Below are 25469 nucleotides of genomic sequence, written 5' to 3'. Positions count from 1 at the left end.
TTTCCCTCTCCCCTCCCACTTCACTACTCTTTTATTTACTTTTGTATTTTATAATACTTAATAACTTAATAAAATGTTTTTTTAAAAAGAGAAAGTTAAGCCATGACTGCAAGAAGTCAAAAACCTCAAGGTGACAGTCACAATTGCACAAAGCTTTTTCTCCATTTTGTGCAGGTAAGAAAATGAGAATGTGTTGTGCACATCCAAGTTTCGTAATGAGCACAAATCTGCTCTTAAAGATGGTGAAGCACCGTAATAATTGCTTTGCCCCGAATTTCATTCCTAACGGCCAATTTGTTTAATCAATTGTGCTCCATAATCTCAGGGGTGGGTTCCTGCCAGTTCTAACCTCTTCTATAGAAGAGGTTCCACAAATCTACAGAACCGGTTCCAGCTCCCTCCCCCCGCCCGTCCACACATCATCAAGATGAAGAGCGAGAGGAGGAATTCTGGGAGTTGAAGTCCACAAGTCTTAAAGCTGTCAAGTTTGAACACCCCTGGGGTTTTTTTCCTAAAGGGTTAGAGGTGCAAGGGTCTTGTAACTTGTCAGCTTTAAGACTTGCACATTTCAATGCCAGAGTTCCCGAGCCAATGACTGGACGAGGAATTCTGGGAGTTGAAGTCCATAAGTCTTAGAGCTGTCAAGTTTGAACACCCCTGGGTTTTTTTCTCTAAAGGGTTAGGGGTGCAAGGGTCTTATAAATTGACAGCTTTAAGACTTGCGTGCTTCAAATGCCAGAGTTTCTGAGCCAACATTTTAGTTGCTAAGCAAGAGCATTGTTAAGAGAGTTTCACCACATTTAAAAGTTGGCCATGCCCACCCAGTCACATGACTGCCAAGCCACTCCCACTCTGTCACATGGCCGGCAAGCCATCCCCACAAAGCAGGCCACACCTACAGAAGAGATTCTAAAAAATTTTGAAACCCACCACTGCATAATCTGTTCCTTATTGTTAAAAAAACGGAAGAAAATATATTACTGTCCTAAAATAAGCTGCCACCTGGTCAAAATCTATTTCAGCAGTTCTCAGGGGCTCTGTAGCAACTTACCACATGACATCTACTTAGGTGCCGGAATTTTTCTTTACTGTTGATCCTTAGCAGAACTTGCTCTTTCTTTTGCAAGAGGAGCTGCCAGCATAATGATGAATTGTCCTGATTTTCTTCACACCCTCTTTTGAGTTTTGCAATGAAGAAAAGAACAAGATCACAGTGTTTCAATCATGGTCTAGAGATGAGATAAGTTGCTTTAGTGTCCTATAAAACCCTAATGAAAAAAAGATTTACTTGGGTTCCTGCCTTTCTTCTAGGAATTACAGGTAGCATTCCTAGTATTCCTTCCACCTTTTTTCCCCCACATAAGAAACATTTGGTACATTGGACTGAAAGTCACAGACCCAAAGTCACCTACCGAGTTTCTGTGACTGAGGATGGACTTGAATCTGGCTATCCCTACATATTATGGCTTTTCTTTGCCACACGTAAAGTGGCAAACAATTAACAAAGACATTTTGGAGATATAATTCATCCCTGAGCAGAGGTGGTACTCAGCCGGTTTGGACCAGTTTTCCTGAACTGGTAGTGGAAATTGCTGGGGGGAGGCCCCCTCTGGCTCTATGCCATCCTATTTAGGCACATTTTCAAGCCACATGCATATGTGCAAGCCACACGCGTGATCAAAGTGCATGCATGGAAAGCCGAGCACATATGTGGATGGGAGCATTCTCACATTTGCGAACAAGTAGGGAAAGTAAGTGACTACCACCCCTGTCCCTGAGTAGTCAAACTTTGCTAAAGCCTTTCCTAGCACATGCTTAATTCCAAGCAATTAAGAAATTTTAAACATCTGAAGCTGTGATGGAATGATGGAAAGACCTTGGGAGACCGGGCCCAGAAATGTTGGCAAGAGAATGGCCAGATAGGAGGCAGCATAGCCTGCAACTGGATAGTGGATACGGTAAGAGGCTCAGAAGGGACCCTCTCTTAATTTTCAAGGCTGTCAAGGCCGGTGGAGGGGGTGGAGAGGAAGAATTACACTTTCAGACTTGCAAGGTCATTTTATAATGACAGTGGTCAATATAATTTTATCCTGACAATGACCTAACTCCCAGTGGCAGTTAAATTATTTGTATAATGTCAGTGAGTTCAAAGCTATTGTCCTGGATGAAACCCAGAGTATCCAGGAGTACACCACTAAGATGGCACCCAAAGATGAGCTTCTGAGAGAATGCTTGAGGCAGCAGCACATATGAGAGGAAGTTCAAGCAGAGGAAGTCCTATGGCAGGACAAAACCTTCCATGGGATGTACCATCAACAGATAGCTAAGGTGTCAGAAATTGGGAAATCCTACCAGTGACTAGAAAGAGCTAGACTAGAAGGCCAACCTTCTAGTCCAACCGCCTGCCTAGGTAGGAAACAACTACATCACTTCAGACAAATGGTTATCAAATATCCTAAAAATTTCCAGTGTTGGAGCATTCACAACTGGCAAGTTGTTCCATTGATTAATTGTTCTAACTGTCAGAAAACTTCTCATTTCTAAGTTGGTTATCAGTGAGGACCATGAGAATGACAACCAGAACATTTCTACCTAGGATTCCTGTAGGCATGCAAAATACATTTTTTGAAGTGGTTAGCTCTTGTTTTCTTTCAGTACTGAGAAAAGAGACTAAGTCTAAATTGCACAGCTGATTATTTTTTTTTGCCTAAGATAGGACTGGAACTCATGATCTCTGGGTTTCTAGTCTGGCATCTTAATTACTAGACCAAACAGGTTCCTAACTGGAAATAATGGAGCTACTAGAATTCTTGTAGACTTGTTCCATCCACCTCAAAGAACGTAGCTAAAGAAAACTCTGTGATAATGATGCACGGAAAACTTTTGTTTCAGGTAACTGCAAAGAATCTAACAATAATATACCGTCACTGCAAAAAGTTGAACATATGGATTGTATCTAAAGATTTCTTGATAAGGTAAATAAATAAACTATGGAAGAGGAAATCCTAGACATCACTTGTTCCTTTCAGGCAGTTTTGACTATTTCCAGAATATCAGTTTGGGGAAGGATCTGATTGAACTTAAACATGGATACTGTCAGCTTTCCAAATATCATTCAAAATTAAATCAGAGTCTAAGGCAGAGCTTTCCTCAAAGTTCCAATTTATTAAGAGAGACATGTTGGTACATCTGTGGAAAACCTGAATCTGAAAGTTTCCCGGGGTTTCCCACCCAGTTGAAAGTTCATGATCTTGGCCCCACACCCACAAGTCCATCACATGGTCCAATATTCCACTGCCACACTGGCAGTTCCACCCATCCAGTTCCAGTCAGGCTCAGAGATGTAGAGAACAAAAGATGACCTTGGTTTCTAGAATGATTTTTTTTATTTTGACAACAACACATTCTACTCCTTACTATTCCCCCTCCCAATTCCCCACTAATGAAACAGCATAGTAGAAAAGAATATTAGTGTGGCAGGCCAAAGATCGTAAAAGGAATGTGCTGCAGGCCTGACAGATACTACTAAAAGGGTGATATTAAGATCTAGCTTTTTGGGAGAGCTTCTGCAGCCTTCTGCAAAGACATCCTGGTTCAGCACAGCTGCAGAACTAGTAGATAGTAAGCTCATATCCCTACAGAACATAGAACTTCACAAAACTTTATGAACTATTCCAACATGAAAGACATAATGCAGCATAAATGCAAATTTTAGTGAGACATTTCAGAGTTACTATTTATATACTTTTTATAAATTTATTATATAAATTTATAACACATGGAGTTAATATTTGCATTTAAAAATATTTTAAAAGGATAAAGCAACAGAATGCATGCTTACAACTAAAAATCAGTAATGCCAGGTTAATTTAGCTAATTTAGTGTTTCAATTTTTAGCTAGTTTAGTTTTTTTAATGTTTGAGTATCAAAGCATGCACAAAGAAATTAGGTAGTACTGTACAGACCTCACATAAATCTGATTAGATGCTTCCAGAAATACAAAATATTGACTATTCCAGTTTCATTGGAATTTGTAAGTAACAGCACGCCCCCTGGTGGTGAAATGTTTTTGTTTTCTCTACAGTACTGGTTAAATATTCACGCTCTCTGATGTCACTGCATTCATTAGCTGTTCAGTCAGAAATGTATTTAAAGTTGTTTAAATCACCTTCATTACTTTGATTTACATCATAAGGAATCTGCCAGAATTTGACTAATTGATGCATTGTAAAAAGGCTGGGAGAGAAATGAATGTAATTTGAGTCCAAGTTTATGGTAGTGGTTAAGGTGCTAGTCTAGAAGCAGGTGACTGTGAGTTCTAGTCCCACTTTAGGCATGAAAGCTGGCTGGGTGACTTTGGGCCAGTCACTCTCTCTCTCTCATTCCAAGCCACCTCACAGGGCTGTTGCTGGAAAAAAGAGGATGAGAAAGGAGTATTATATATGTTTGCCACCTTGAGTTAAGATAGGAGTTTTTTAAAGGTAACTGTAGCATCACAGAATCATGCAGTTGCAAGAGATCATATAACTGAGTCCAACCCATGTTTCCCTAAAGGAATCAAAATAAAGTAGTCCTTATTCATGGTTATTAAGCCTACACTTTTCACTGGGCAGCACGCCATACGGATGTACCGGTGCCTGCTGGAAGCACCGGGTATCATTCCGGTATGGTGCTCTGGAAGGCCCATCTGCCTGCCCGCCCTCCTTACCTGCATTTGAGCTCTTTGGTGCTTCCGCGCATGTGCACGGAGCATATGCCGCCTGCATGATGCTCTGCCAAGCAGCTGGAGCATCGCAGAGGTGTTGCGGAGGTGTCACAGAGCATTGCAGGAGGTAAGGACGCGCGTGTGCTGCGTGCGTTCATGTGGTGGACGCCGGGTCCCATTGCACTGTACCGGTTGCAATGGGATCCGGAACCCACCACTGGACTGCTACCCCAATTTTATATAATAAAAATATTTATTCTCATCTACAATTCTGGAGAAATAATAAAACTCCTGCTCACTCAGACATGCTATGTTGGTTTGATATATTATTGGTAGTCTCAGCAATGAAAGAATATAAAGACAGCACACTTATCTCATACTCTTAGATGACCAAAAGGACTTGGACTGTATTTCAGAAGGAATTGTCTCTGAGAATGCACTTCAAAGCTCACCCAAAAGCAAATCTTTGCTTATAAGGGCAACTTCCTGGAAAACACAGAGGCTTATAGTCCCTAAGGGTTTTGCATCTTCACAGGCTATAATTTTTTAGGCTGTTTTTCCCCCCTGGCATTATTGATTGCAACTGCAACATAAAGTGAAGTTTGACAAATTCTTTGTTAAGTGATACTTTCTAACCTTTCAAAGATTGACAGGACTGAGTAAGTGACTGGACAGAGTTGGGACTATTGTCACAATAAAAACAAGGCCTTTACTCTGGGTGTGAGATAAAGCAGGTACACCTTAGGACAGTGAGGGCAAACCTTTTCAGTACTGAGTGCCCAAATTGGAACGTGTGTGACTGGGTTCAGACATTCATGGGGATGGTTTCCCAAGTGCCGTGATGGTGAACCTATGGCACACATGCAGAGGTGGCACACAGAACCCTTTCGGTGGGCACTCGCACCATTGCCAGCTGCTTTTCTGGTTTCCGGCATGCACACACATCCACCGGCCACCTGGTCTTCTGGTTTCTGGCATGTGCATATGTTGCACCAGCTTCCTGGTCTTTGCACATGATGGAGCCCCAGAAACCCAAAGACGAGCTGGCCGGTGCACATAGGCTCACCGGCCACCTGGATTTTTTGTTTCCAGCACATGCATGCATGCCAGCCAGCTGGTTTTCGGGTTTCCGGAGCTCCAGCAGATGTAAAGATCAGCTGGCCGGCATGCATGTGTGTGCTGGAATCCAGAAAAGCAGCTGGCAATGCCGCGTATGCCCACAGAATGGGCTCTGCGTGCCACATCTAAGGCACACGCGTACCTTAGTTTCGCCATCACGGCCTTAGGGAAACCATCCCCATGAATGTCTGAACCCAGTCCAGAGACTTGCTGTGGTGACAAAATGTACTGTGAAAAATGTGAAGTGTTGATGCAGATTCTCTGCTATAAAGTTAAAAAAAGAAGTCCACCTAGTAAAGCATTTTATCTTCCTTTCTTTCCATGTTAGGTACAATTATCCCAGAAGGACTGTACTATATAATGCAAAATAAAAGGATTTCATACTTCTAAGCAGACTTGAAGGACTGATTTTATTTTATCTATAGTTCTGATCTGGGGAATCAAGATAGTGTAACCATTTTAATAATAATAAAAAAGAACTAAGTTAGATAGAGTTAAAGCTTTGATTATTAGGAGGAAAATGTTATGATACAGGATATAGCTAAATAAAGGAGGGATAAGGATAACAACGTACATATAGATATGGGTATAACATAAGGAAGCTGGATATAAATTGTAAACAGTGATTTGGAAAGGAGGATTAGAAAAGTTTGTTATTAAATATTATGGATGTTTAGCTAGAATAGGACATAAAGATTCAGTGTCAGTGGAGGATTTTAGAAATAGTAAATGAAATGCCAGTATGTGGTTAAGTATTAAATCTTGGTATATTTTATGATGAAGGACGTTTAAATAATTATAGTCAAATGAAAATGGAGGTATGATGATGGTGACATGTATAAATATTTGAGTTAAAATGCTTGAGTTAATATGAATTATGTTTGTTGACTATGGAAGAGATGCCTGGAAGTCTTTTTGTAACCAACTGATACACTTTCTACAGCATGTAAAGAAGGAAGTTAGTTTTGAAAATAAAAAATAAAAAAACTGTATTAAAAAAAGGTAGTGTAACCATTTGTGGGTTATCCCCTGAGTAGGAAATCCCTCTTACTATTTTTATGATTAAAATAACATTTGTGTATATGTGTATACACATAACTATTCATTTTATTCAGGGTAAAAACAACAACAACAACATGAAACAGTTAAAAAGAAGATCTAAAGCTATAATAAACTAATGAAAATTAACTTATGAGATAGAAGAAAAGAAAAAGAAAACATCAGATGGATATCAATACTGAACACATGCACATCCCATTGCTCTTCATGGGCTTGGTGAGTGGAAGAGTTCACATGATGCTTTGTTGGATAGAAAAGATACATTTAGGTTACTTGCATTAGAATAGAATTCTTTATTGGCCAAGTGTGATTGGACACACAAGGAATTTGTCTTTGGTGTATATGGTCTCAGTGTACATAAAGAGAATAAAATACTTTCATCAAGAATAAAAAGAGATAATACATAGTGATAGTCAAGGTTACTAATAAGCTATTAAATGATACTAGGAAACAATAACAATATAAATGGTAAAGATACAAGCAACATGGTTATAATCATAAGTGAGGAGAGTTGGATACTAGGAAGGAAGGGAATAATAATAGTATAAACAGTCTTAGTCAATGATTGACAGTGTTGTGGGAATTAGTTGTTAAACAGATTGATGGCATTCGGGGGGAAACTGTCCTTGTATCTAGTTGTTCTGTTGTGCGGTGTCCTATAGTGTCGTTTTGAGGGTAGAATTTGAAACAATTTATGTCCAGGATGTAAGGAGTCTGTAGATATTTTCACAGCCCTCTTTTTGACTTATGCAGTATACAGGTTCTCAATGGAAGGTGGCATTCCCTGCCTCAAGTTTGGCACATTTTGGCCAATCGAACACATTATCCAGCTGCATAAACTGATCTTTGCACAAATAGCCTTATCAGACATATTAGGAAGTATCTGTTTAGGACATAGTAATTAGCATCATCAACACAAGTTGGTTGCACATCTGTTATTTCCCCCTTCCCACTTCTTGCCTTTGTCATCCTTTTGTATCTATGAATCTCTTGGTGCAGCACCCTTAATTTTCTTTCATGCTCAGATTATTCAGTCTTTCCTCTTTTATCTGGTGTATTTATATCTGCTGCATAAATTGTTCTTCTCCTAATCTTTTCTTCTTCAATACTTTTCCAGCTGAGTGGTGTATATGGGCATAGGTCCATTGCAGCAAACAGAAGCTTGGGCTGTAAATCCTTACACTAAATTCTCCTTTCTCTAAGGAGGAATCTCTTGCTGAGTCTGCTGCTCCAGAGTGATGATGAGATTCTAAGAGGAAACTTGCCCGTCAGAAATCCTGACCAATCAGGGCAGTCTAGGGGAGGGGTTTTAAGCATACACTGAAAGTTGCCTGGAGGCTGGCAAGAGCATCTCTTCAGTGCTCAGTTAGTTGCTGTTTCCAGCTCTTGCACAGCAGCTTCAGCAGCTAAGCATCACTGAATCCAGGGCAACCAGTGGGGCCAGGCAACTTTCTGGAGGAGGAGAGAGATCAGAAAGATCAGTGTCGGTGTGAAAGAGTTGACAAATCTGAAGCACGAAGATGATGGCATGTACAGAGATGCTGACAATGTGTTTGCTCTCTGCCAAACATGCTTACCGCATGAAAGCCACAGAGACCCCGCAGCACTATGACAAGGGATTAGCAATTTTTCACGATGTAAGTAGTTGCATACTGCATGCTTTCTATATTTTGTGCATAGAGTGGTTTTAGCTTGGACTGTCAACAGTATTTGTATATATGTATATTTGACCTGCAATTCTTTTCTCCAGTAGTTCCCTTTAAAGCTTTCTGAAATGTTGTAGCATAGATTTATGTAAAAAAAGAACTTATTAAGCATTGAGAAAGAAAGCAAACAAAACTCTAACATTTCTGCTTAGAAACGCTCCATTCTATACTTTGGCAGCGAAATGTGTAACTGTATACCTAGCACAGAGATTACAAACAGGAAAGTCAAAAATGGAGTATTAGAATATTAGGGAGGTAAAAGAACTCAGTTCCCATCTGTCCTATAAATATAGTCTATGATTATGAGTAACTGGAAGTTGATAAGAAGTGCTTTCCTTCCTAAAATGGGACTGTGAGTGCACTGTGTCTTTTAGGTCTGTCCTCCTGAAATATTTCAGTTCCATTCATTTTTGCCCCTCATTGTCCTGAAACTAATTTATATTTCTTTCTGCCCCTAGTTTTTAAATAGAAATGCTAAATAAAATCAAATTTATGCATGTTCTTTTATACTTTAGCCCAATATTAGTAAATGTGATTAATAAGAGAAAATGTATGGATGATGATAGAAAGTCACGAAGTATTCAGGTTTCATTTTTGACAAGTGGGATTGCAATTTCAATAACTAAAATCTGTAAATGAATAAAGCATTATATCTGCTTATATAAATGCTAGAAAATCCAGATGTTTTGGAAAACTCCCAACATCTGTTTGCAATGGCCAGGTTGGCTGGAGATGATGAGTTGAAATCCAAAATCTGTCAAGGATATCAGGTTTCCACCAGGTATCAACATTATAGGTGATGTATATCCAAAGAAATCATGGCATGGCCACCTGATATAAACTGCAATAGATTGAGATGTATTTTTTTTTAACCTAGTAGTTTTTAATCAGCTAAATAAGAACTTTTTTTCAGGAAATAAACAAGAAGAGGAAACACTAGTTACTATAAAGTTATACAATTATCAGTAGCAAATTGTATTGTATTGATAAGTCACTGAATGTACCCAAGGAGTAAATTATATATTATATGAATGAAGGATGAAGAAAGAGACTTGTAGGATTCAGACTGTATTAGAAGTGAGCAAGGAAACTGCAAAGGTTTAAGGAGCCACTCCACAAAGTTTCCTGTCTTCATTTAAGAATAGACAATTTCATTGTCAGTGAAAGAATGGCCTTTCTAAGGACTGACATACCAAGTTTTAGACCATTTAAGAGAGAAAAGGGCCTATAAGGTTGTAATTTCCAAGACTAGAATTACCTCAACCACTGCAAATAATTAATACATTAAAATTCCTTTCTTTCTGGAGGTTTCTGGCACACAAATCTGTGTTGCCTTGAGGTTCTATCTCAGATGTTGCCCAGTTCCCCCCCCCTGCCCATTTTATACTCATTTTTGTGAGCTCTTTCATCCCTAGAACTGCTGGCACAGAAAAGGCAATAAAGACTTCGTAAAGCTTTGCAAATGTTCAAAGTGCTTTATGCGAAATAACTGAGATGCTGTATCCCTAGTATTTGTAGATCACTTTTTGGTTACCAATGCTAATCTAGGTTTATAATACCAAACTAGGGCAAGCCTGCAAAATATGGCTTCTGAATTCTTTCCAACATCTTTACCTGCAGTGGTCATGCAAAGTGTTAGAATATATTTGTTCTTACTCTATTCTTATACTGTATCTGTGCAAGCTGTGGGTAGGCGTGCACTGGGAAGGATAGAGCAGGTTGTCTATGCTCTAGATCAGTGGTTCCCAACATGTGGCCCAAGCCCCACAGGGGGACAATTTGATTTTTAATGGGGACAATTTGAACCTTTTTTAAACGAAGTAAATGGCCTTTTAGGCATCCTCGCGTGAGTAGAGTTCATTTTTCTAGTAAAGTAAGAATTATATGTAATGGGGGGGGGGAGAACCAGGATTTTAGAGATGCTTAGGTGGGTCATGGCCAAAAAATGGTTGGGAACCACTGCTCTAGATCAAGAGTGTCTAATCTTGGCCACTTTAAGATCTGTGGACTTCAATTTCCAGAATTCCCCAGCCAGCATGGCATGGCATGGCAAGGGTGGCTAGGGAATTTGGGGAATTAAGGTCCATAAGATGACAAATTTAGCATGAAGATGGTGGCATGTACAAAAGCTGAGTGGGGATATCTGGGAGTTGAAGTCCAAAGTCTTAAAGTGCCCAAGGTTGGATACCCTAATCTAGATCATTTGACTAAGAGGAGGAGGAGAAATAGCAGCAGCAATCTTAAGTTGCAGCCCCACTCCCAAGGAATGCAGAATCATGTTTTTCTCACAGCTGCCAATCTGATTCCCACCCACCTCTCCTTGCCATTTTCAGAGACTGTCTTTCTTTTGGTGGCTTAACTCCTGTGACAGGCAGACAGATGGACAACCTCTTTTACACAATTTCTTTCCAATAATCCAATAGTTTGGAAACAATGAAAATGTGCATTATGATAAACGTAAACTCTGAACAACTACAAATCACCAAGTCATAACAATGGTTGTCCTGTATGATGCTGTCAAGTCTGAAATACTATTTGGGAAAATAATGGAATGTGTTTTAGTTATGTGCTCTTTATATCATCATCATCATCATCATCATCATCAGTGATATTTCTATGCGTGTGTGTTGCTTAGAATCTGCAAGTTACAAAACTGTAAGATACATACAGAAATAATACAGGTAGTCCTCAACTTACTATCATTCATTTAGTACCATTCAAAGTTAAAATGGCAATGAAGAAAGTGACTTATGACCATTTTTCATACTTACGACCATTACAGCATCGCCACAGTCATGTGATCAAAATTTGGACACATGGCAACTGACATGCATTTACCTTAATAACGGCAGTAATTCACTTAACTGTGGCAAGAAAGGTCATAAAATGGGGTGAAACTTACTTAACAACCATCTTGGGCTCAATTGTGGTTGTAAATTGAGGGCTACCTATAGTTGTCATGTATGATCAAATGAAGAATGATGTTTTATGCAGTTGATACAGTGTAAGGATGGCTTTTTTTCCTAGCCCAGATATAGAAGAGTGTCTGTATTTACCCAAATTTTTCTCCTAGCCTGCTTTATCCTTGACATTCATGATTCTGAAAAGGCCAACTTTTATTAAAATTTGCATGAATTCATTTACAATTCCATCCAGAATCAGAATTCTCTAATTGTGTGGATGTTTGGCCAAACCTGGTAAAAATTTCACCAGAGAACCTTAATGGGAAAGTATCACAAATTAGATGGTGACACCCTCCATTTTCTCTTCCTTTAATATGTCATAATATAAGTTTAGATGGGAGTTAACATGTTAAAATAAGAGCTCATTCTTTCATCAGTTAGTGATAATTACTAGCTGGACTCCTGGGGAGCTTTGCCTAGGGTGAAAAAACACTTTTGGCTAGGTGTTTAATTTTAAGTTCCGAATAAAATAAGATAAAAGAGGTAAGCTTTAAAATTCTTCTGCATTCATATTTAAAATAACTATATGGTGAACATTTGACAAATACAATTGCAGCTACGTTTTTCAATTTATCAATGTATTATTAAATCATTATGTTTCAAACACTTAAGACATGAATTTTTCTATATAAATAAATGTAGGCTTGAAATTTGGTGCATATTTACCTTGGAGTTACTCTTCCTGTATACAACTAACATTGCTTTCCAAGGGCTAAGATCTAGCATTATACGTTTAAGAATTGCAAGAATATGGTGCTTCTGACTGTTCCATACTTTTGTTAGTACAGTATCTTCCTCACTTGTGAGTACACCGGGGAATCAGTTTTTTGTGTCTGATTCCATAGGTACAGGTAATAGCTTAAAGCCTTGTGTCTAACCACACAAATGCAAAGCTCATAACATTTTGAGAAGTCAGACATTTTACTTTAGTTGCATCAATGCTGTGAAGAATTACCAGTTTTATTTTAGAATCTCTCTCTTTTAGAAACTGGTTTAATTTTATAATCAAGAGATATCAGTTACAAATATGTAGCAAGTTTATCAGATTTTGGTATTTGGAGAAAATTAAACACAGATTTCTCTTTGAGAAAATGCATAGAATAGTTTCTTCTTTCATACAAATGATTTAAAAGTTGTCTATGACAATAAATACTGGTGAATATATATTGGAAAGAACTTAAGAAATGGCTCAGTTTTAAAAAGAAAATAATTTTAAGAAAGCATAATAACAAACTTTTAGGAACTATATGCACCCACAGACAAAAGAGGCAACAGTACAATAAGCTACTTAATAAATTATTATTATTTCACCAAGTAGTATCCCATTACAACAAAATTTAAGTTAAACATTTTTAGATGTATAGCAGATGGTCCTTCTTGAGCAATTTCATATTTTAGAAATGTTAGGATTGGAAAATGAGCTTACAATTCTGTACAAACTTAAATAGAAGTAAGTCATCTGAATACATAGATATATTCCTGTAAAATACATTAAATTAACTTACTTGGCTTGAAGCAGAAGTAAAGTAGTGGTTATTAGTAGCAGTTGATATAGTAGTTGCTGTAGCATTTAGGAAAAGAAGCCATTTAAAGAGATTTAAAGGAATTTAAAGATATATGGCATTTAAAAATCAAATAAATTTAAGTATTATCTCAAATACAAAATTTCAATATCTCTAAGGTATATTTTCTATGGTATAGATAGAGCTTGCAAAAACATAATATAAATAAACTAACAAAAAGTTCATATACACATTAAAATAATAACAAACCATTAATAAATAAAATTAACAAAACACATTGAAACATCAGTGATGAATAAAGGCATGCTATTGAGTCAAATGTAAATAACAAGTTTTTTTAAAAAAATGGAAGATAATTTCTATAGAAAGCTCTTTAAATTATCTATGAGAAAGAATGATCTTCATCAACATAAAGGAAGGGGAACCATGTAAGTTTATGGTGGGTTAAAAAAAACTGAAGGAGTCTGGTTGTATCATTTCAGACTAACGAATGTTATTAAAAGTTATTTTCTTTTTTTCTCTTCCTTTCCTTTCCTTTTCCTTTCCTTTTCCTTTTCCCTTTCTTTCTGTTTTTTTCTCTCTTTTTCTTTTTCTTTCCTCTTTTTAATGAGCAGTTCACTTAATCAGAAACAGAGTGGCTAGACCAATGAAGGATTTAAATTAGGGTGCCTACAGATGGGCAGGAAAATAGGTTAACTGGCCGTTTAACTTTTATTGTCATAGTGACTGTGAGAATGCATTGTACTTAGCCGTAATTAGATTTATTTTGGGTTGGGTCTTTTGGGAGATTCAGTCCGATACAGTATATCAACAGAGGGTTAGGCTACTTTATTATCTAAAACTGAAGAGATAGCAAGGGCTACCAGACGCTTATTGTCTCTTGGAGTAGGTCTAATTAATCCATTCTTTCCATGGAAATGTTTGTAAGATAACAAGATAATTAATGATAATGGGGTTATACATAGCCCCTTTTTGAGGCAAAAGTATAAGGGGGATGAAAATTAACAGAATAGCACAGAGTCTGTGATGACCTTAGGGCATATAAGAAGTGTGCTTCCAAATGTCTGCTCTCTCCTACATAGAAGTTATGGAGAAGGGAAATTCATTAGCTGTATATGTGAATTTTCCTTGGAATAGGAAAACTTTGTTTTGTGGACAATTTCTTTTTGGAAAGGTCCAGAAGCTATTTCAGTGGTTACTGTATAGTATCACAAGGAAAACTCAAATGTTGGTGAATTCATGTCCATTTCTATGATGTTTTCTTGGCAGTAAGACATACATACTGTGCTTCTTTCCAGGGTGTCTTCTTAATTCTAATCTATAGCTCTGATAGTGATCATCTAAATTTAAAACAAGTCCAAGCACATTTAATTTTGGGGGGAATTCACTGAGATCAGTTAGATGCTACAAAGTAGATGGGAATATTCTTCAAAGATGACAGACTCTCCTAACAGGTAGCTTTATTAAGCTATTTTAGCTATTATCAATAGCTAAAATATTATAATATAAAACAAAACCAGTTTGGTTTAGTGCCATGATGGTAAACCTATGGCACGTATGCCACAGGTGGCACACAGAGCCCACTCTGCAGGCCCGTGACCCATTGCCCCAGCTGGGCTCCACCAGGCATGCACGTGTGCCTCCTACTGGCCAGCTGGTTTTCTGGTTTCTGCCGCGCATGCACAGGAGGGTGCACACCAGTTGTGGGTTCCGGATCCCGTTCCAACTGGTATGGTTGGAACGGGCCCAGTGTCGTCCACATTGATGTTGGCACACACGCATAGCACTCACATGGGTCTTGCTGTCCAGCGACGCCTCTGCGAGCCTCTGAGATGCTCCAGCTGCTCCAGCTGCCGTGCACGTGAGTGGAAGTGCCGAAGACTTTAAAGACAGGTAAGGAGCTCGGGAGGTGGGTGGGCCCTCTGGAGCACTGGTACCGGAACGGTACCAGTGCTCCAGGCAGGCTCCGGTACGCCCGTACCAGGGTGTACCACCTGCAACCCACCACTGGTGCACACACATGCACAGGAGTCATGCATGGAGGGTGGGGTGCACATGGGGGGGTGCTGCACATGCATTGCATTATGGGTGTGCAAACGCTTTTGGCACACGATGACAAAAAGGTTAGCCATCACTGGTCTAGTGGTTAAGACACCAGGCTAGAAAGGAAGAAAGCATGAGTTCAAGTTTTGCCTTAGCCATGAAAGCCAGCTGGGTGGCCTTGGGCTAGTCACTCTCTCTGAGCCTTACTGGCCTCACAGGGTTGTTGTTGTGGGGGGAAATATGGGGAGGAGGATGTGTTGGGTATATTCAAAATAATAAAGATTTTATGATTTTTAGTATATTGAACAAATATATTCAAGTAATTTCTTTAGGAAACATTTTCTTTTAAACTGGAAAGATCAATCATTTTAGAATAACATGTAAAATCAAATTACACTGTAGAAATTAAATATAGAAAAGACAAAATTGAAGAAAACATTTAAGACCTGGCTAGAGTTCTGGTGTTTTTAGTGGGTTTTTAATTTTTTGTTTTGTTTTGCATAGCTATCATGAGCGAAGAGAAGAATTTGCTAGATAAAGACTAGATTTGTGCAAGGTGGATGTGGGAACATAAAAGGTTTTTAAATTAAAGCAGAGAAAGAGCTCTAAAAGGATTCTTGAAGACCGTGGAGATTTATTTCCTGTATACAACAATTGGAGGAAAAGAGTCAATAGCAGATACAAAGAGATAAAATGCACCCACTCCTACTTGACAAGGAAATTGGTCTGAATGCATAGGGAAGCTTCAGAGGCACAAATTTCTCTTGAGATAGAAGAGATGGTTCAAAAGATTAGTTTTCCTAAGGATCCTGTTCAATCAGCTTCTTGGAGCACTATCTGGCTCTCTGCAATCTGTGAAATTATTAAGGCTTCCATAGAAGGGCATTTTTGTGGCATCTTTCTCGGGGAAGCTGGAAGAAAATATAAAACAGAGCTTTGATCTCTGAGGCATCCATTTCTGCTTGTCTAAGAAGATGGATTTGCTCAAAGAGAATCAGTGGATGGTTGTACAAATTGCTGGCCTTGAGTGACTGCAGTTATAGAACTCACAGCAAATTGCAGCACAGATTGACTGGCTTCAGTCCACCAAAATAATGCTCTAGAATAATTATGTCAGTGTTGGGGGAAACAGTATTAGCTAGAGGAACTTGACCGACTCATTAACTATATATTACGCTTTTGATCAACTTAATACATGCTCACTTATACTGAGGAAGATGATCTGGTAGAATCAGGACCCTGTCATGCACACGTATTCAACCCAAATAAACCATTGCTGAAAAAATATTTTAAAATATCAGCCAAAATCAAGATTAGAGGATGATACTCCTTGCAGAATGCACAGCTCTTGTCTTTTAGAATACAGATAGTCATCTGTACATATTTTTACTTTCCTTTTACAGACTCAGAATGAGGGCAGACTTATTTTTAAACTGAAGTCCAATAGTTTTACATGCACATATAATATGTCCTTCATCAATTGAGTGCTCTGTGACAATAAGTTTGGGGCCGTGTTTTGTTTAACATAAACATATTGGCCATATGGTCATCTTCATGCTTTAATGCATGCATCTTTTTCTTTTAAAATGTGTTCCAAGTCACATTCTTAATGCATATAAATTTGGAGCCAAGAGTAGTTCACGAGAGCAGATTTTGGAAAGAAATTATTGTGAGGATGTATCAGATTACAGCTAATATCTATCTCTATAGCAATAGCAATAGCACTTAGACTTGTATACTGCTTTACAGCCTTCTCTAAGTGGTTTACAAAGTCAGCATATTGCCCCCAACAATTTGGGCCCTCATTTTACCCACCTTGGAAGGATGGAAGGCTGAATCAACCTTGAGCCTGGTGAGATTTGAACTGCCAAATTGCAAGCAGCTGGCAGTCAGCAGAAGTAGTCTGCAGTACTGCACTCTAACCACTGCACCACCATGGCTCATATATATACCTGTGAGTAGGGGGAAATGCTAAAGGTAGTAGAGTTGAAGCTGGCAAGGAACAATCCTATGGGGTTTGTAGGAAAAAGGAGCTATAAACCTAACGGTTGTGTGCACTTTCTTCCAAGACAGGCCAGCATTACTTTACCATGGCCTTTGCTATCAGTGCTCAACTTGAGTTTTATCCGTTAAGAATAATCTACATGGGGGAAAGGGTAAAAGAAAAGGGGACAGGTAATCATTGAGTAAGTGCCAACTTTAAGGGAATGACCTGTTTGCCCATATTGCACAGCATGTGATACAACAGGACATTGGCACAGCATGTCTAGGTGAAGCAGGAGAGGGGAAGGTGGAAGAGATGACAGGAAGATGAATGCCAGTGCTACTATCCAATTGCACCAGTGTACATCAGCTTGACTCAGGCCTAGTTAATGAAGCTTGTACAAAGGAAGCACATTACTTTGTTGCAATTAATCATCCTACATGATTATCTTGCTAATTAACGCTGAACATCTTGAATTTTGGCTAACATCCCCGCCATAATGCAAATTATGTTTATTTCTTAAGCAGACAGATTCTGGAAAAGTAAACTCTGCTTTTTAGATTAAATGAAGATGGGGGAAGCGCATACCCAACCCATTGCACACATACAAACATACAAATATACATGCTTGTGTACATGTTTATGCACATGTGTATACATAAACATACCAGGCACACACATCTCATAATTAATTGTATGATTTTGCTATATGCAGTGCTTTATAACAAAAAATATGTGATTGCAAGAGTACCTCTGCGCAATATCAAAGCCAGAGAGCTCCACTAAGGTTCTGGAATGAATGAAAGCCCTTTGCCTGTTACTGTATTCATGAAATTCTTAATGTGGGGCAGTAAATCAGTGCTTTAGAAGACTCTAGTAGAGCAGTCAGGAGACTAATATGAAAATAGAATTTTCCCATTTTTGCTGTTACAATATTTACATTTGATTCTATCTATAATAATGATAGATACAAAATTTGCATCTATTTTATGTATACTAATGAGAAACCACATTTATGGTATACTGAAATGGAAGAGCACAAATAATAGTTATATAGCTGAGTCGGATTTGAAAGAAATGTAGCTATTTGTAATACTCATATTAATTCTTGTAAGTGATAAGTAAATTTTGGATTGCTGCAAAGTCAGTTTGGGTAGAGGGAAAAAACAATGTCAGCATTATTGTGACAGTTATTGATTCAAATAGTATTATTTAGATACAAGGTACTTACCTTAAAAATAATACTTGCACAGAAAAATAAATCATATATTTCTGCATACCTGCTTAAAGTATCATTTTCATTCTTTTCCTGAAAACAGACCTTGTGAAATAGGAATTTTGATATGTTTTTAAGAAGCACAAAACCATTTTCAGATAACAGTTTAAAATGATTGATAATTTAAAAATAGTCCCCCAAAGCAAACAAACAAAAGGGGGTGTTCTCACCCCCAAAGCAAACAAACAAAAGAAAGAAAAAATAAAGATAAAGATTGGTAGAAAATAATTTGCTAGCTGAAAGGATGATGGGGCATTGAACATCGCCTATAAGATATTCTTAAAATTTTAACTGTGCTCACCAGCTCAAAAACGTTGGAAACACATGCTGTTAGCCCTGAAAAGATTCACATAAAAGAATGAATCTCACAACTGTTGTTTTGCTAAACTATTTTAAAGTCCAAAGAACCACGATTCCCCCCCCCCCCCAAAGGGCCCTGGTAATCAGAGCCAGAGCAAAACATTTTCTTAGTTAAGGTAGAAGAGCAAAAGGAACTTCTCACCAATCTAAGGCAGGGTGCTCTGTAGCTTAAGTCAACCAAATTATTGAGAGCATTGAGAGGAAAATCTCAAAGCAGAAATCCCAAAAATAAATAATCATTTAACTTCTCAAAATATCCAGATCAATTATCTGAGACAATTACCTCACTCTATCAAAGATTCGGCCAGTGTTGCTGAGAAATAACTAAGCACATGTTTAATGTGATTAGGACATTATGATCTATCTGGTAAGAAATTGGGCTAGCATATTCAAATAAAACAATCTCAAATTTTTAAGAACTTCTAGGTGCAGAACTTTTCTCATTGCATTAGATACTGGAAGATTCCACATTACTAGAAGTGACTTGATTTTGAACTGTATCTACATTCAAGTTATTGACATTGAAAACATATACTTTACCTGTGGACTACATAACAGACTTAACAGAATAATAGAATTGAAAGGGACCTTGGAGATCTTCTAGGTCAACCCTCTACTCGAGCAGGGGAATCCTATACCATTTCAGAACCAGCAGCGACTGAGCCCTTCTACACTCCCGAACTGTTTCCCCGGTCTCTTCTGCCATAGCCGACATGTTTCTGTGCATGCACAGAACAGCTTTCAGTCAACTGTGCATGCACAGCAACATGCGGCGGGCGCACAAGCGAATCGAGCAGTGTGCGCGCAAAATGAACTGGTAGTAAACTGGTTAGGAACCCACCACTGCATGTCACCCCTAGTCCATCTTTTCATTAATAAGTTAATAACTAAAAAATAATTCTTTTCATTTACAACTTGGCAGAATAGCAATAGAGCTGGCACAGTGTTCATTTTTAAGATCTTCAGAGAAGATTTGTATAGAAGAAACTCACATACACACTTGCACACAGAGAGGCTTCTTCATCTATAAAGTGTTGAAATCTGCCGGCGTTGATTTTTTGAACCTATGTGACTTGGCTACTTCTATGGCAACTTCTTCTACTCTTTCCCGTAACTGTGAACATGATGCTTACTGTGCCCAGAAGGACATGTTTGTTATCTCTAGATGTATTTTGTTTCTTTACAAAGAACTACGAACATTGCAAAAGAAAATAGGCTTATAGCGGGCAGCAGGTGTTATTGCTAAGCAGCAGGAAGTTTTAGAGGAGGCAGTAGGGTTGCCAGGGGATAAAGGAATTGGCAGACCTGTTCTATCTGATGTTTCTATTCCTATTATTACCAGAATATAAAATGCATCCTGTTCTTTATGTAATGAATGGGGGCAGGTTGGGGACAGCTAAATCAAATGTTACAAGAGTTCTATAGAAGAATTTCTTCTTTTTACAGTTTCATATTCTTAAAACATACTATTATGGGGGGAAAGCCAGACGTCGCAACTTCCTGTTCTTCATAACAATGAGACACAGTTGATTTAATCTGGTAGTTTGACGCTGATGCTTTGGTAAAAAACTGTATATCATTATACAATGAACGCATTCTATTTAGCAATTGAATTATGCAATGTTCAGAGGCTTTGCTGTTAAAGGACACAAAAATTGAAAGACAGTGTCAATAGACATCCGAAGAAATGGAAATCTACTAGGAATGGGAGAAGAGAGAGGAAGACTATTTTTTTTATGGGAACCAGAATATGGAGATAGTTTTAGAAGTCCAAGTTATAGGATGGGAATCATTATCATAGTGCCAATGAATCTTACAACATCTGTGACACTAAAGATGGTCTCTATGGATCCTGTAATATAAAGTGTAGTTTTAATTAAAAATATTAAAAGTATAAAGTAAGAATTGCAACATTACATAAGAATTCAGTATTCACACTGGAGCTCAAGTGCCATTTCAGCCAAGAATGAAATGAATTCATTCCAGATTTTAGCAATCTGACTTCATAATGAATTGGCCTGTTGTTTGAATTTGATAGATTCACAACACAGGCCAATTTGTTATTACTTTCCAAGCTGGTTGTATGTCTTATTTTCCCATGATATTTGCCTTATTAACATTACTCAATTTGGGTATTAGCTGGGTCATTAAGGAAATGCGTAAAGCAAAGCCTGCTTCAAATTAAGTTCAATATCCTAGTAACACCACAGAAGTGCTATGTGGCTGTCTTCTTGGATGTTGTTGAAGTTTCTCAGTTTAATCTAGAATTCTTGCTTTCCCTGGAGCTTTCCTATCCAGGTGCTAAACAGATTTTTAAAAATTGTAGAAGATAAAACTTTTTTTTTTTTGCTGGTACAGATGGAACATAAATACTAAAACAGTGATGGTAACCTGTTTGTCGTCGCATGCCGAAAACCATAATGCAATGCATGCATGACAACCCCGCCTGAGTCCCGCCCACCCTGAGCATGTGCATGCGACCACTCTCCACTCCCCACCTCCCGTGCATGCTTGTGTGTCTCCCGCATTCCCTCTGTCCACCACATGCAAAGCAGAGACCAGAAAATCAGCTGGCTAACAGGAGGCGCTCACGCATGAAGAGTGGAGCTGAGCTGGAGTGACAGCTCATGTGCCAGGCGACATGGCTCTGCATGCCACTTTGGGCACACGTGCCATAGGTTTGCCATCATGGTACTAAAAGATTCATTTGGTGAGAAAATGAGGAATATGTAGGAGTGTAAGTTTTTTTATTTCATATTCTGATTTCATACTTTACTTTCTTTTTCATGGTTGAGGTTCACACATAGTTCAAGCAATCCTATGAGATCTCAGGGTCTTGCTCCTGAGAATCATACAATTTTGTGTAAGAATGCTGAAATTTCTCAAGCTATCACTTTAAATCTTTAAAACTTAAGAGAAACAATGTTTGGGTGTATGATTTTGCATGGAATTGATATTCTAATCATTGTTACATTGTAAGGTCAGCTTTAGATGCCTATGGGCTTTGTTTTGAAGTTCTGAATATCTTGAGTTTATACTAAAAAGATATGATCATTTCCATTAGAATGAATACGCTGCCACTTTCTCTTAAGGCTTTTAGGTTTTTCTGAAGTGTTTTGAACTTCAGGCAGAGATTTATAACTGAAAATAAGAATGGAAATAAATATCTTTCAGCAATGGAGAACGGAGATGCACTGATGAAAAATCGTCATTATGAATCTGATACAAGAAGTTGAATTTCTGAAAGTTTCATTCAAGTAAAATGGGTGTTACACTTAAGGCAGGACCTTGGGGGCTGAGAAAGTGGGCCAAGTAGAGCTTCAAAACCTTTGATCAATGTTTTGCTTTTTTCCCTTATCCAGAATCACCTGTCCCAGATGGACAGATTTAGGGAAATTAATGAGTATAGAAACAAATCTCTTTGTCTGAAAAGCTGTCTGATAATATTCACGTAATTTTCATCTAACATGCCCAAACCTTAGGGAAAAAAAGAGGTATTTATATTTATTTCTTGCTTGAACACCAATAAATTAGGTTGGCAGTTTATTTCATGCACACTGATCTTGGACATTTCTAGATAGCTTTATGTTTTTTGCAAGCAACCTTTCTCATTTATTTTCCTTTGTCTTTGCCTTGATTTCTGTGAATATAAATGAATATTTAAGATATAATGATCGCTCTTAGGAGACTTGGTACTTACAGAACTTTGGCTATTTGTAATTAAAAAGTCTATGGAGGATATTCATGAAACTGACAACAGGATCAGTCTCACTGGTGCCTCATGAACAGATTTAGCTATTTAGTTGAGATAATCTTTTTAAAAAATTGATGATGATACTGTGAAAGTAACACTGCCCTTTATATAAGCTATCACTACAAATGAATCTTTCTTAGAATAAAAACTTAATTTTAGTTATTGTGTTAGACTGCTATAGTATCATCTTACATATATAACTGACCAGAAATCAATCACGTTATTCAACTTAGCAACTTTTGAAAAACTGTATACTTTTCAGGAGATAGAAAGGGATAACTGGATAGCTGGATGGACAGGCAACATAGAAAATAGGTTAGGTAGGTAGATAAGATTATAGATAGATTATATATCTATATCTATATCTATATCTATATCTATATCTATATCTATATATCTATATCTATATATCTATATCTATATCTATATCTATAGCTATATCTATATCTATATCTATATCTATATCTATATCTATATCTATATCTATATCTATATCTATATCTATATCTATATCTATATCTATATCTATCTATCTATCTATCTATCTATCTATCTATCTATCTATCTATCTATCTATCTATCTATCTATCTATCTATATATTTGTGTTTTTTATTTGTGCTGATAACAAAGGCAACAGTAAAAATATTTCTGTCGTGATGGACTCTTGTGACGAGCCGATTGACAGATGATGGAAGCAGTTAGCTTCCTCCCATAATTGGGGCTTACCAGAGGTTGTGACACTATATATATATATATATATATATATATATATATATATATATATATATATATATATATATATATATATATATATATATATATATAGTATGCCTAGTATGCCTAGTATGCCTAGTATGCAATATAGCCCAGGTTCAAATCCCAGTATATATATATTAGATAGATAGATAGATAGATAGATAGATAGAGATAGAGATAGAGATAGAGATAGAGATAGAGATAGAGATAGAGATAGAGATAGAGATAGAGAGATAGAGAGATAGAGAGATAGAGAGATAGAGAGATAGTAGATAGTAGATAGATAGATAGGAGAGAGAGAGAGAGAGAGAGAGAGATCAGGAGGGTAGGCAAGGCAGGCAGGCAGATATGATTTTGGATCAGTCTTATCCCTTGATGGCTTCCCGAATTACTCCCTGCAGTTTTCTTGGCAACAAATAGTTTATCATTGCCCTCTTTTTAAGTATGAGAGAGAGTGACTGATCCAAAACCACTCAAAAGTTTTTGAGGAACTTCTTTCTGAGGAAACACTGTTCTTTTCCTCAATGGTTCAAGCTCATGCCACTTTGCACCTCATGCTCCTAAGATTCTCCCTACTCCCATCTCTGTGATGATAAGGTGACAGTATATAGAGATTGTCTTGTTGGCAAGTTCAAGCTAGGAACCAAGAGTCATGCTGGGTTGATGCTGACTCACTCAGTATTATCTGAAGCAATAATTCTGCCTTTTGAGCCACTCTAGTGGTGATGAAAGTTCTTGAATAAAATCCTGTTCATCATCACAGAGATGTAGTGTTGGCTCCATGGGGAAGGAGAGAATGGATAGAGGCCAAGAGAAGGCTAAACGAGAATCACTTTTACAGGCATGTCAAGCTGTCCTCCTTAACTTGTGAGTAAAAGATTAGCCCTGGGATAACGCAGGCATTCTAAAATATAACAACAAATTAAAATAATATCATTGGTTAAAACATCTATTCATGCTCGGGCAGTGGGGACAACAAAAGTGCTTTTAAAATTCAGAAGCAACAGCAAAAAAAATGCTTAAGTCCTGCTTCTGCTTTTCTGTTGTTCCTTCAAATTGTTCATATCAATTGCTTCCTTCTTCCTGCGGTTCTAGATGCATGTTTTTTAGTAGACTCATATTGCAAAGTCCTGATGGATCAAAACAGATTGAAGAAAACATTGGAGTAGGAAAATATGCACCAGGGAAAACAGTTCAGTGTGCCTTCTCCTTGCCACTGCTCTCCTCAAATATGCTGTTGTTTTAAAAAAAGAAAGCAGGAACCCACTGGTGGAGCCTTCAGCAAGCAGAAGGTTGCAAATTTAATCCCTGCCACTTTCAATATGGCTGAGAAGAAACCCTGTCTGAATACTTGAAAAACAGTTGCTAGTCAGTCTCAAGCAAAATTGTTTGGACCAGCTATTTTATTGCAAAACAACTACTTATATTTATTCTGTTCCTTTGACTTTGAGAACATCCATTTTGCAGAGGCTTCCACCAGTGAGGGTTTGCTGAAGAAAATAATTGCTTTCTTCTTCATAAAATAACAAAGCAAGAATAAATATTTTATCTTGAATTGTTTTAGGAGGAAACGTCATTTTGACGTGATGAAGCAAAAGCCTATCATCTACTTAAGCTAATTCTTTTCTTCTTTATTAAGACTGATGGGCTCTTACTACTAATGAACAGAAGTAATTCTAGGAAGAATTAGGAAGTGTCTCAACCTCTTATGTAACTCATTATGGGAAAATAAAAATGGGACCAGCACTGTTGAGTCCATTTGACAAACATTGAATTTAATTTGATGGAGTCATCATTACTGGACATCTGTATGTCCCTGCTCTTAGAATCATAGATAGTGATTCCATCTAAACCAGGAGTGGTCAATATTAGATCCCTGACTTATCAACTTTTACCCTCTGCTGCTAAAATTCAGTGGCACAATTGCTGAAAATTGACAGAATAATTTTGTAACATTTGCAGATGGGAAATTACCATTTACAAAGGAAAAAAGCCAAATTTCTTTTTCCCCCAATTCCAGAAAAAAGTAGAAAAACCTGGCTCTGCTCATGTTCTTGATAAAAGAATAGAATAGAATAGAATAACAGAGTTGGAAGGGACCTTGGAGGTTTTCTAGTCCAACCCATTGCCTAGACAAGAAACCCTATAAAAGCGTTGTCAATTTGCATTATTGCGTCTTCCATATTACCCTTGTTCCAGTGATGGGTTTGGCTGAACTGG

General features: G+C 37.7%; 1 protein-coding gene across 1 annotated transcript in view; it reads left to right on the top strand.

Moving 5' to 3' along the window:
• The first annotated feature begins 8246 nt into the window (after positions 1–8246).
• NECAB3 (N-terminal EF-hand calcium binding protein 3) overlaps positions 8247–25469 on the top strand; it is a 99212-nt gene continuing 81989 nt past the window's right edge. The window contains exon 1 of the mRNA XM_087720319.1: positions 8247–8520. Within this exon, the coding sequence (XP_087576445.1) occupies positions 8404–8520 (117 nt within the window). The 5' untranslated portion in view covers positions 8247–8403. The remainder of the gene's footprint in view (positions 8521–25469) is intronic.

The sequence above is a fragment of the Thamnophis sirtalis genome, unplaced genomic scaffold (assembly GCF_051295495.1).
Source record: "Thamnophis sirtalis isolate CommonGarterSnake01/CBP01778 unplaced genomic scaffold, rThaSir2_p1.2 scaffold_7, whole genome shotgun sequence".
Lineage (NCBI taxonomy): Eukaryota > Metazoa > Chordata > Lepidosauria > Squamata > Natricidae > Thamnophis > Thamnophis sirtalis.
Note: the sequence above shows the minus strand (reverse complement) of the source record. Positions and strands in the feature narration are given on the sequence as shown.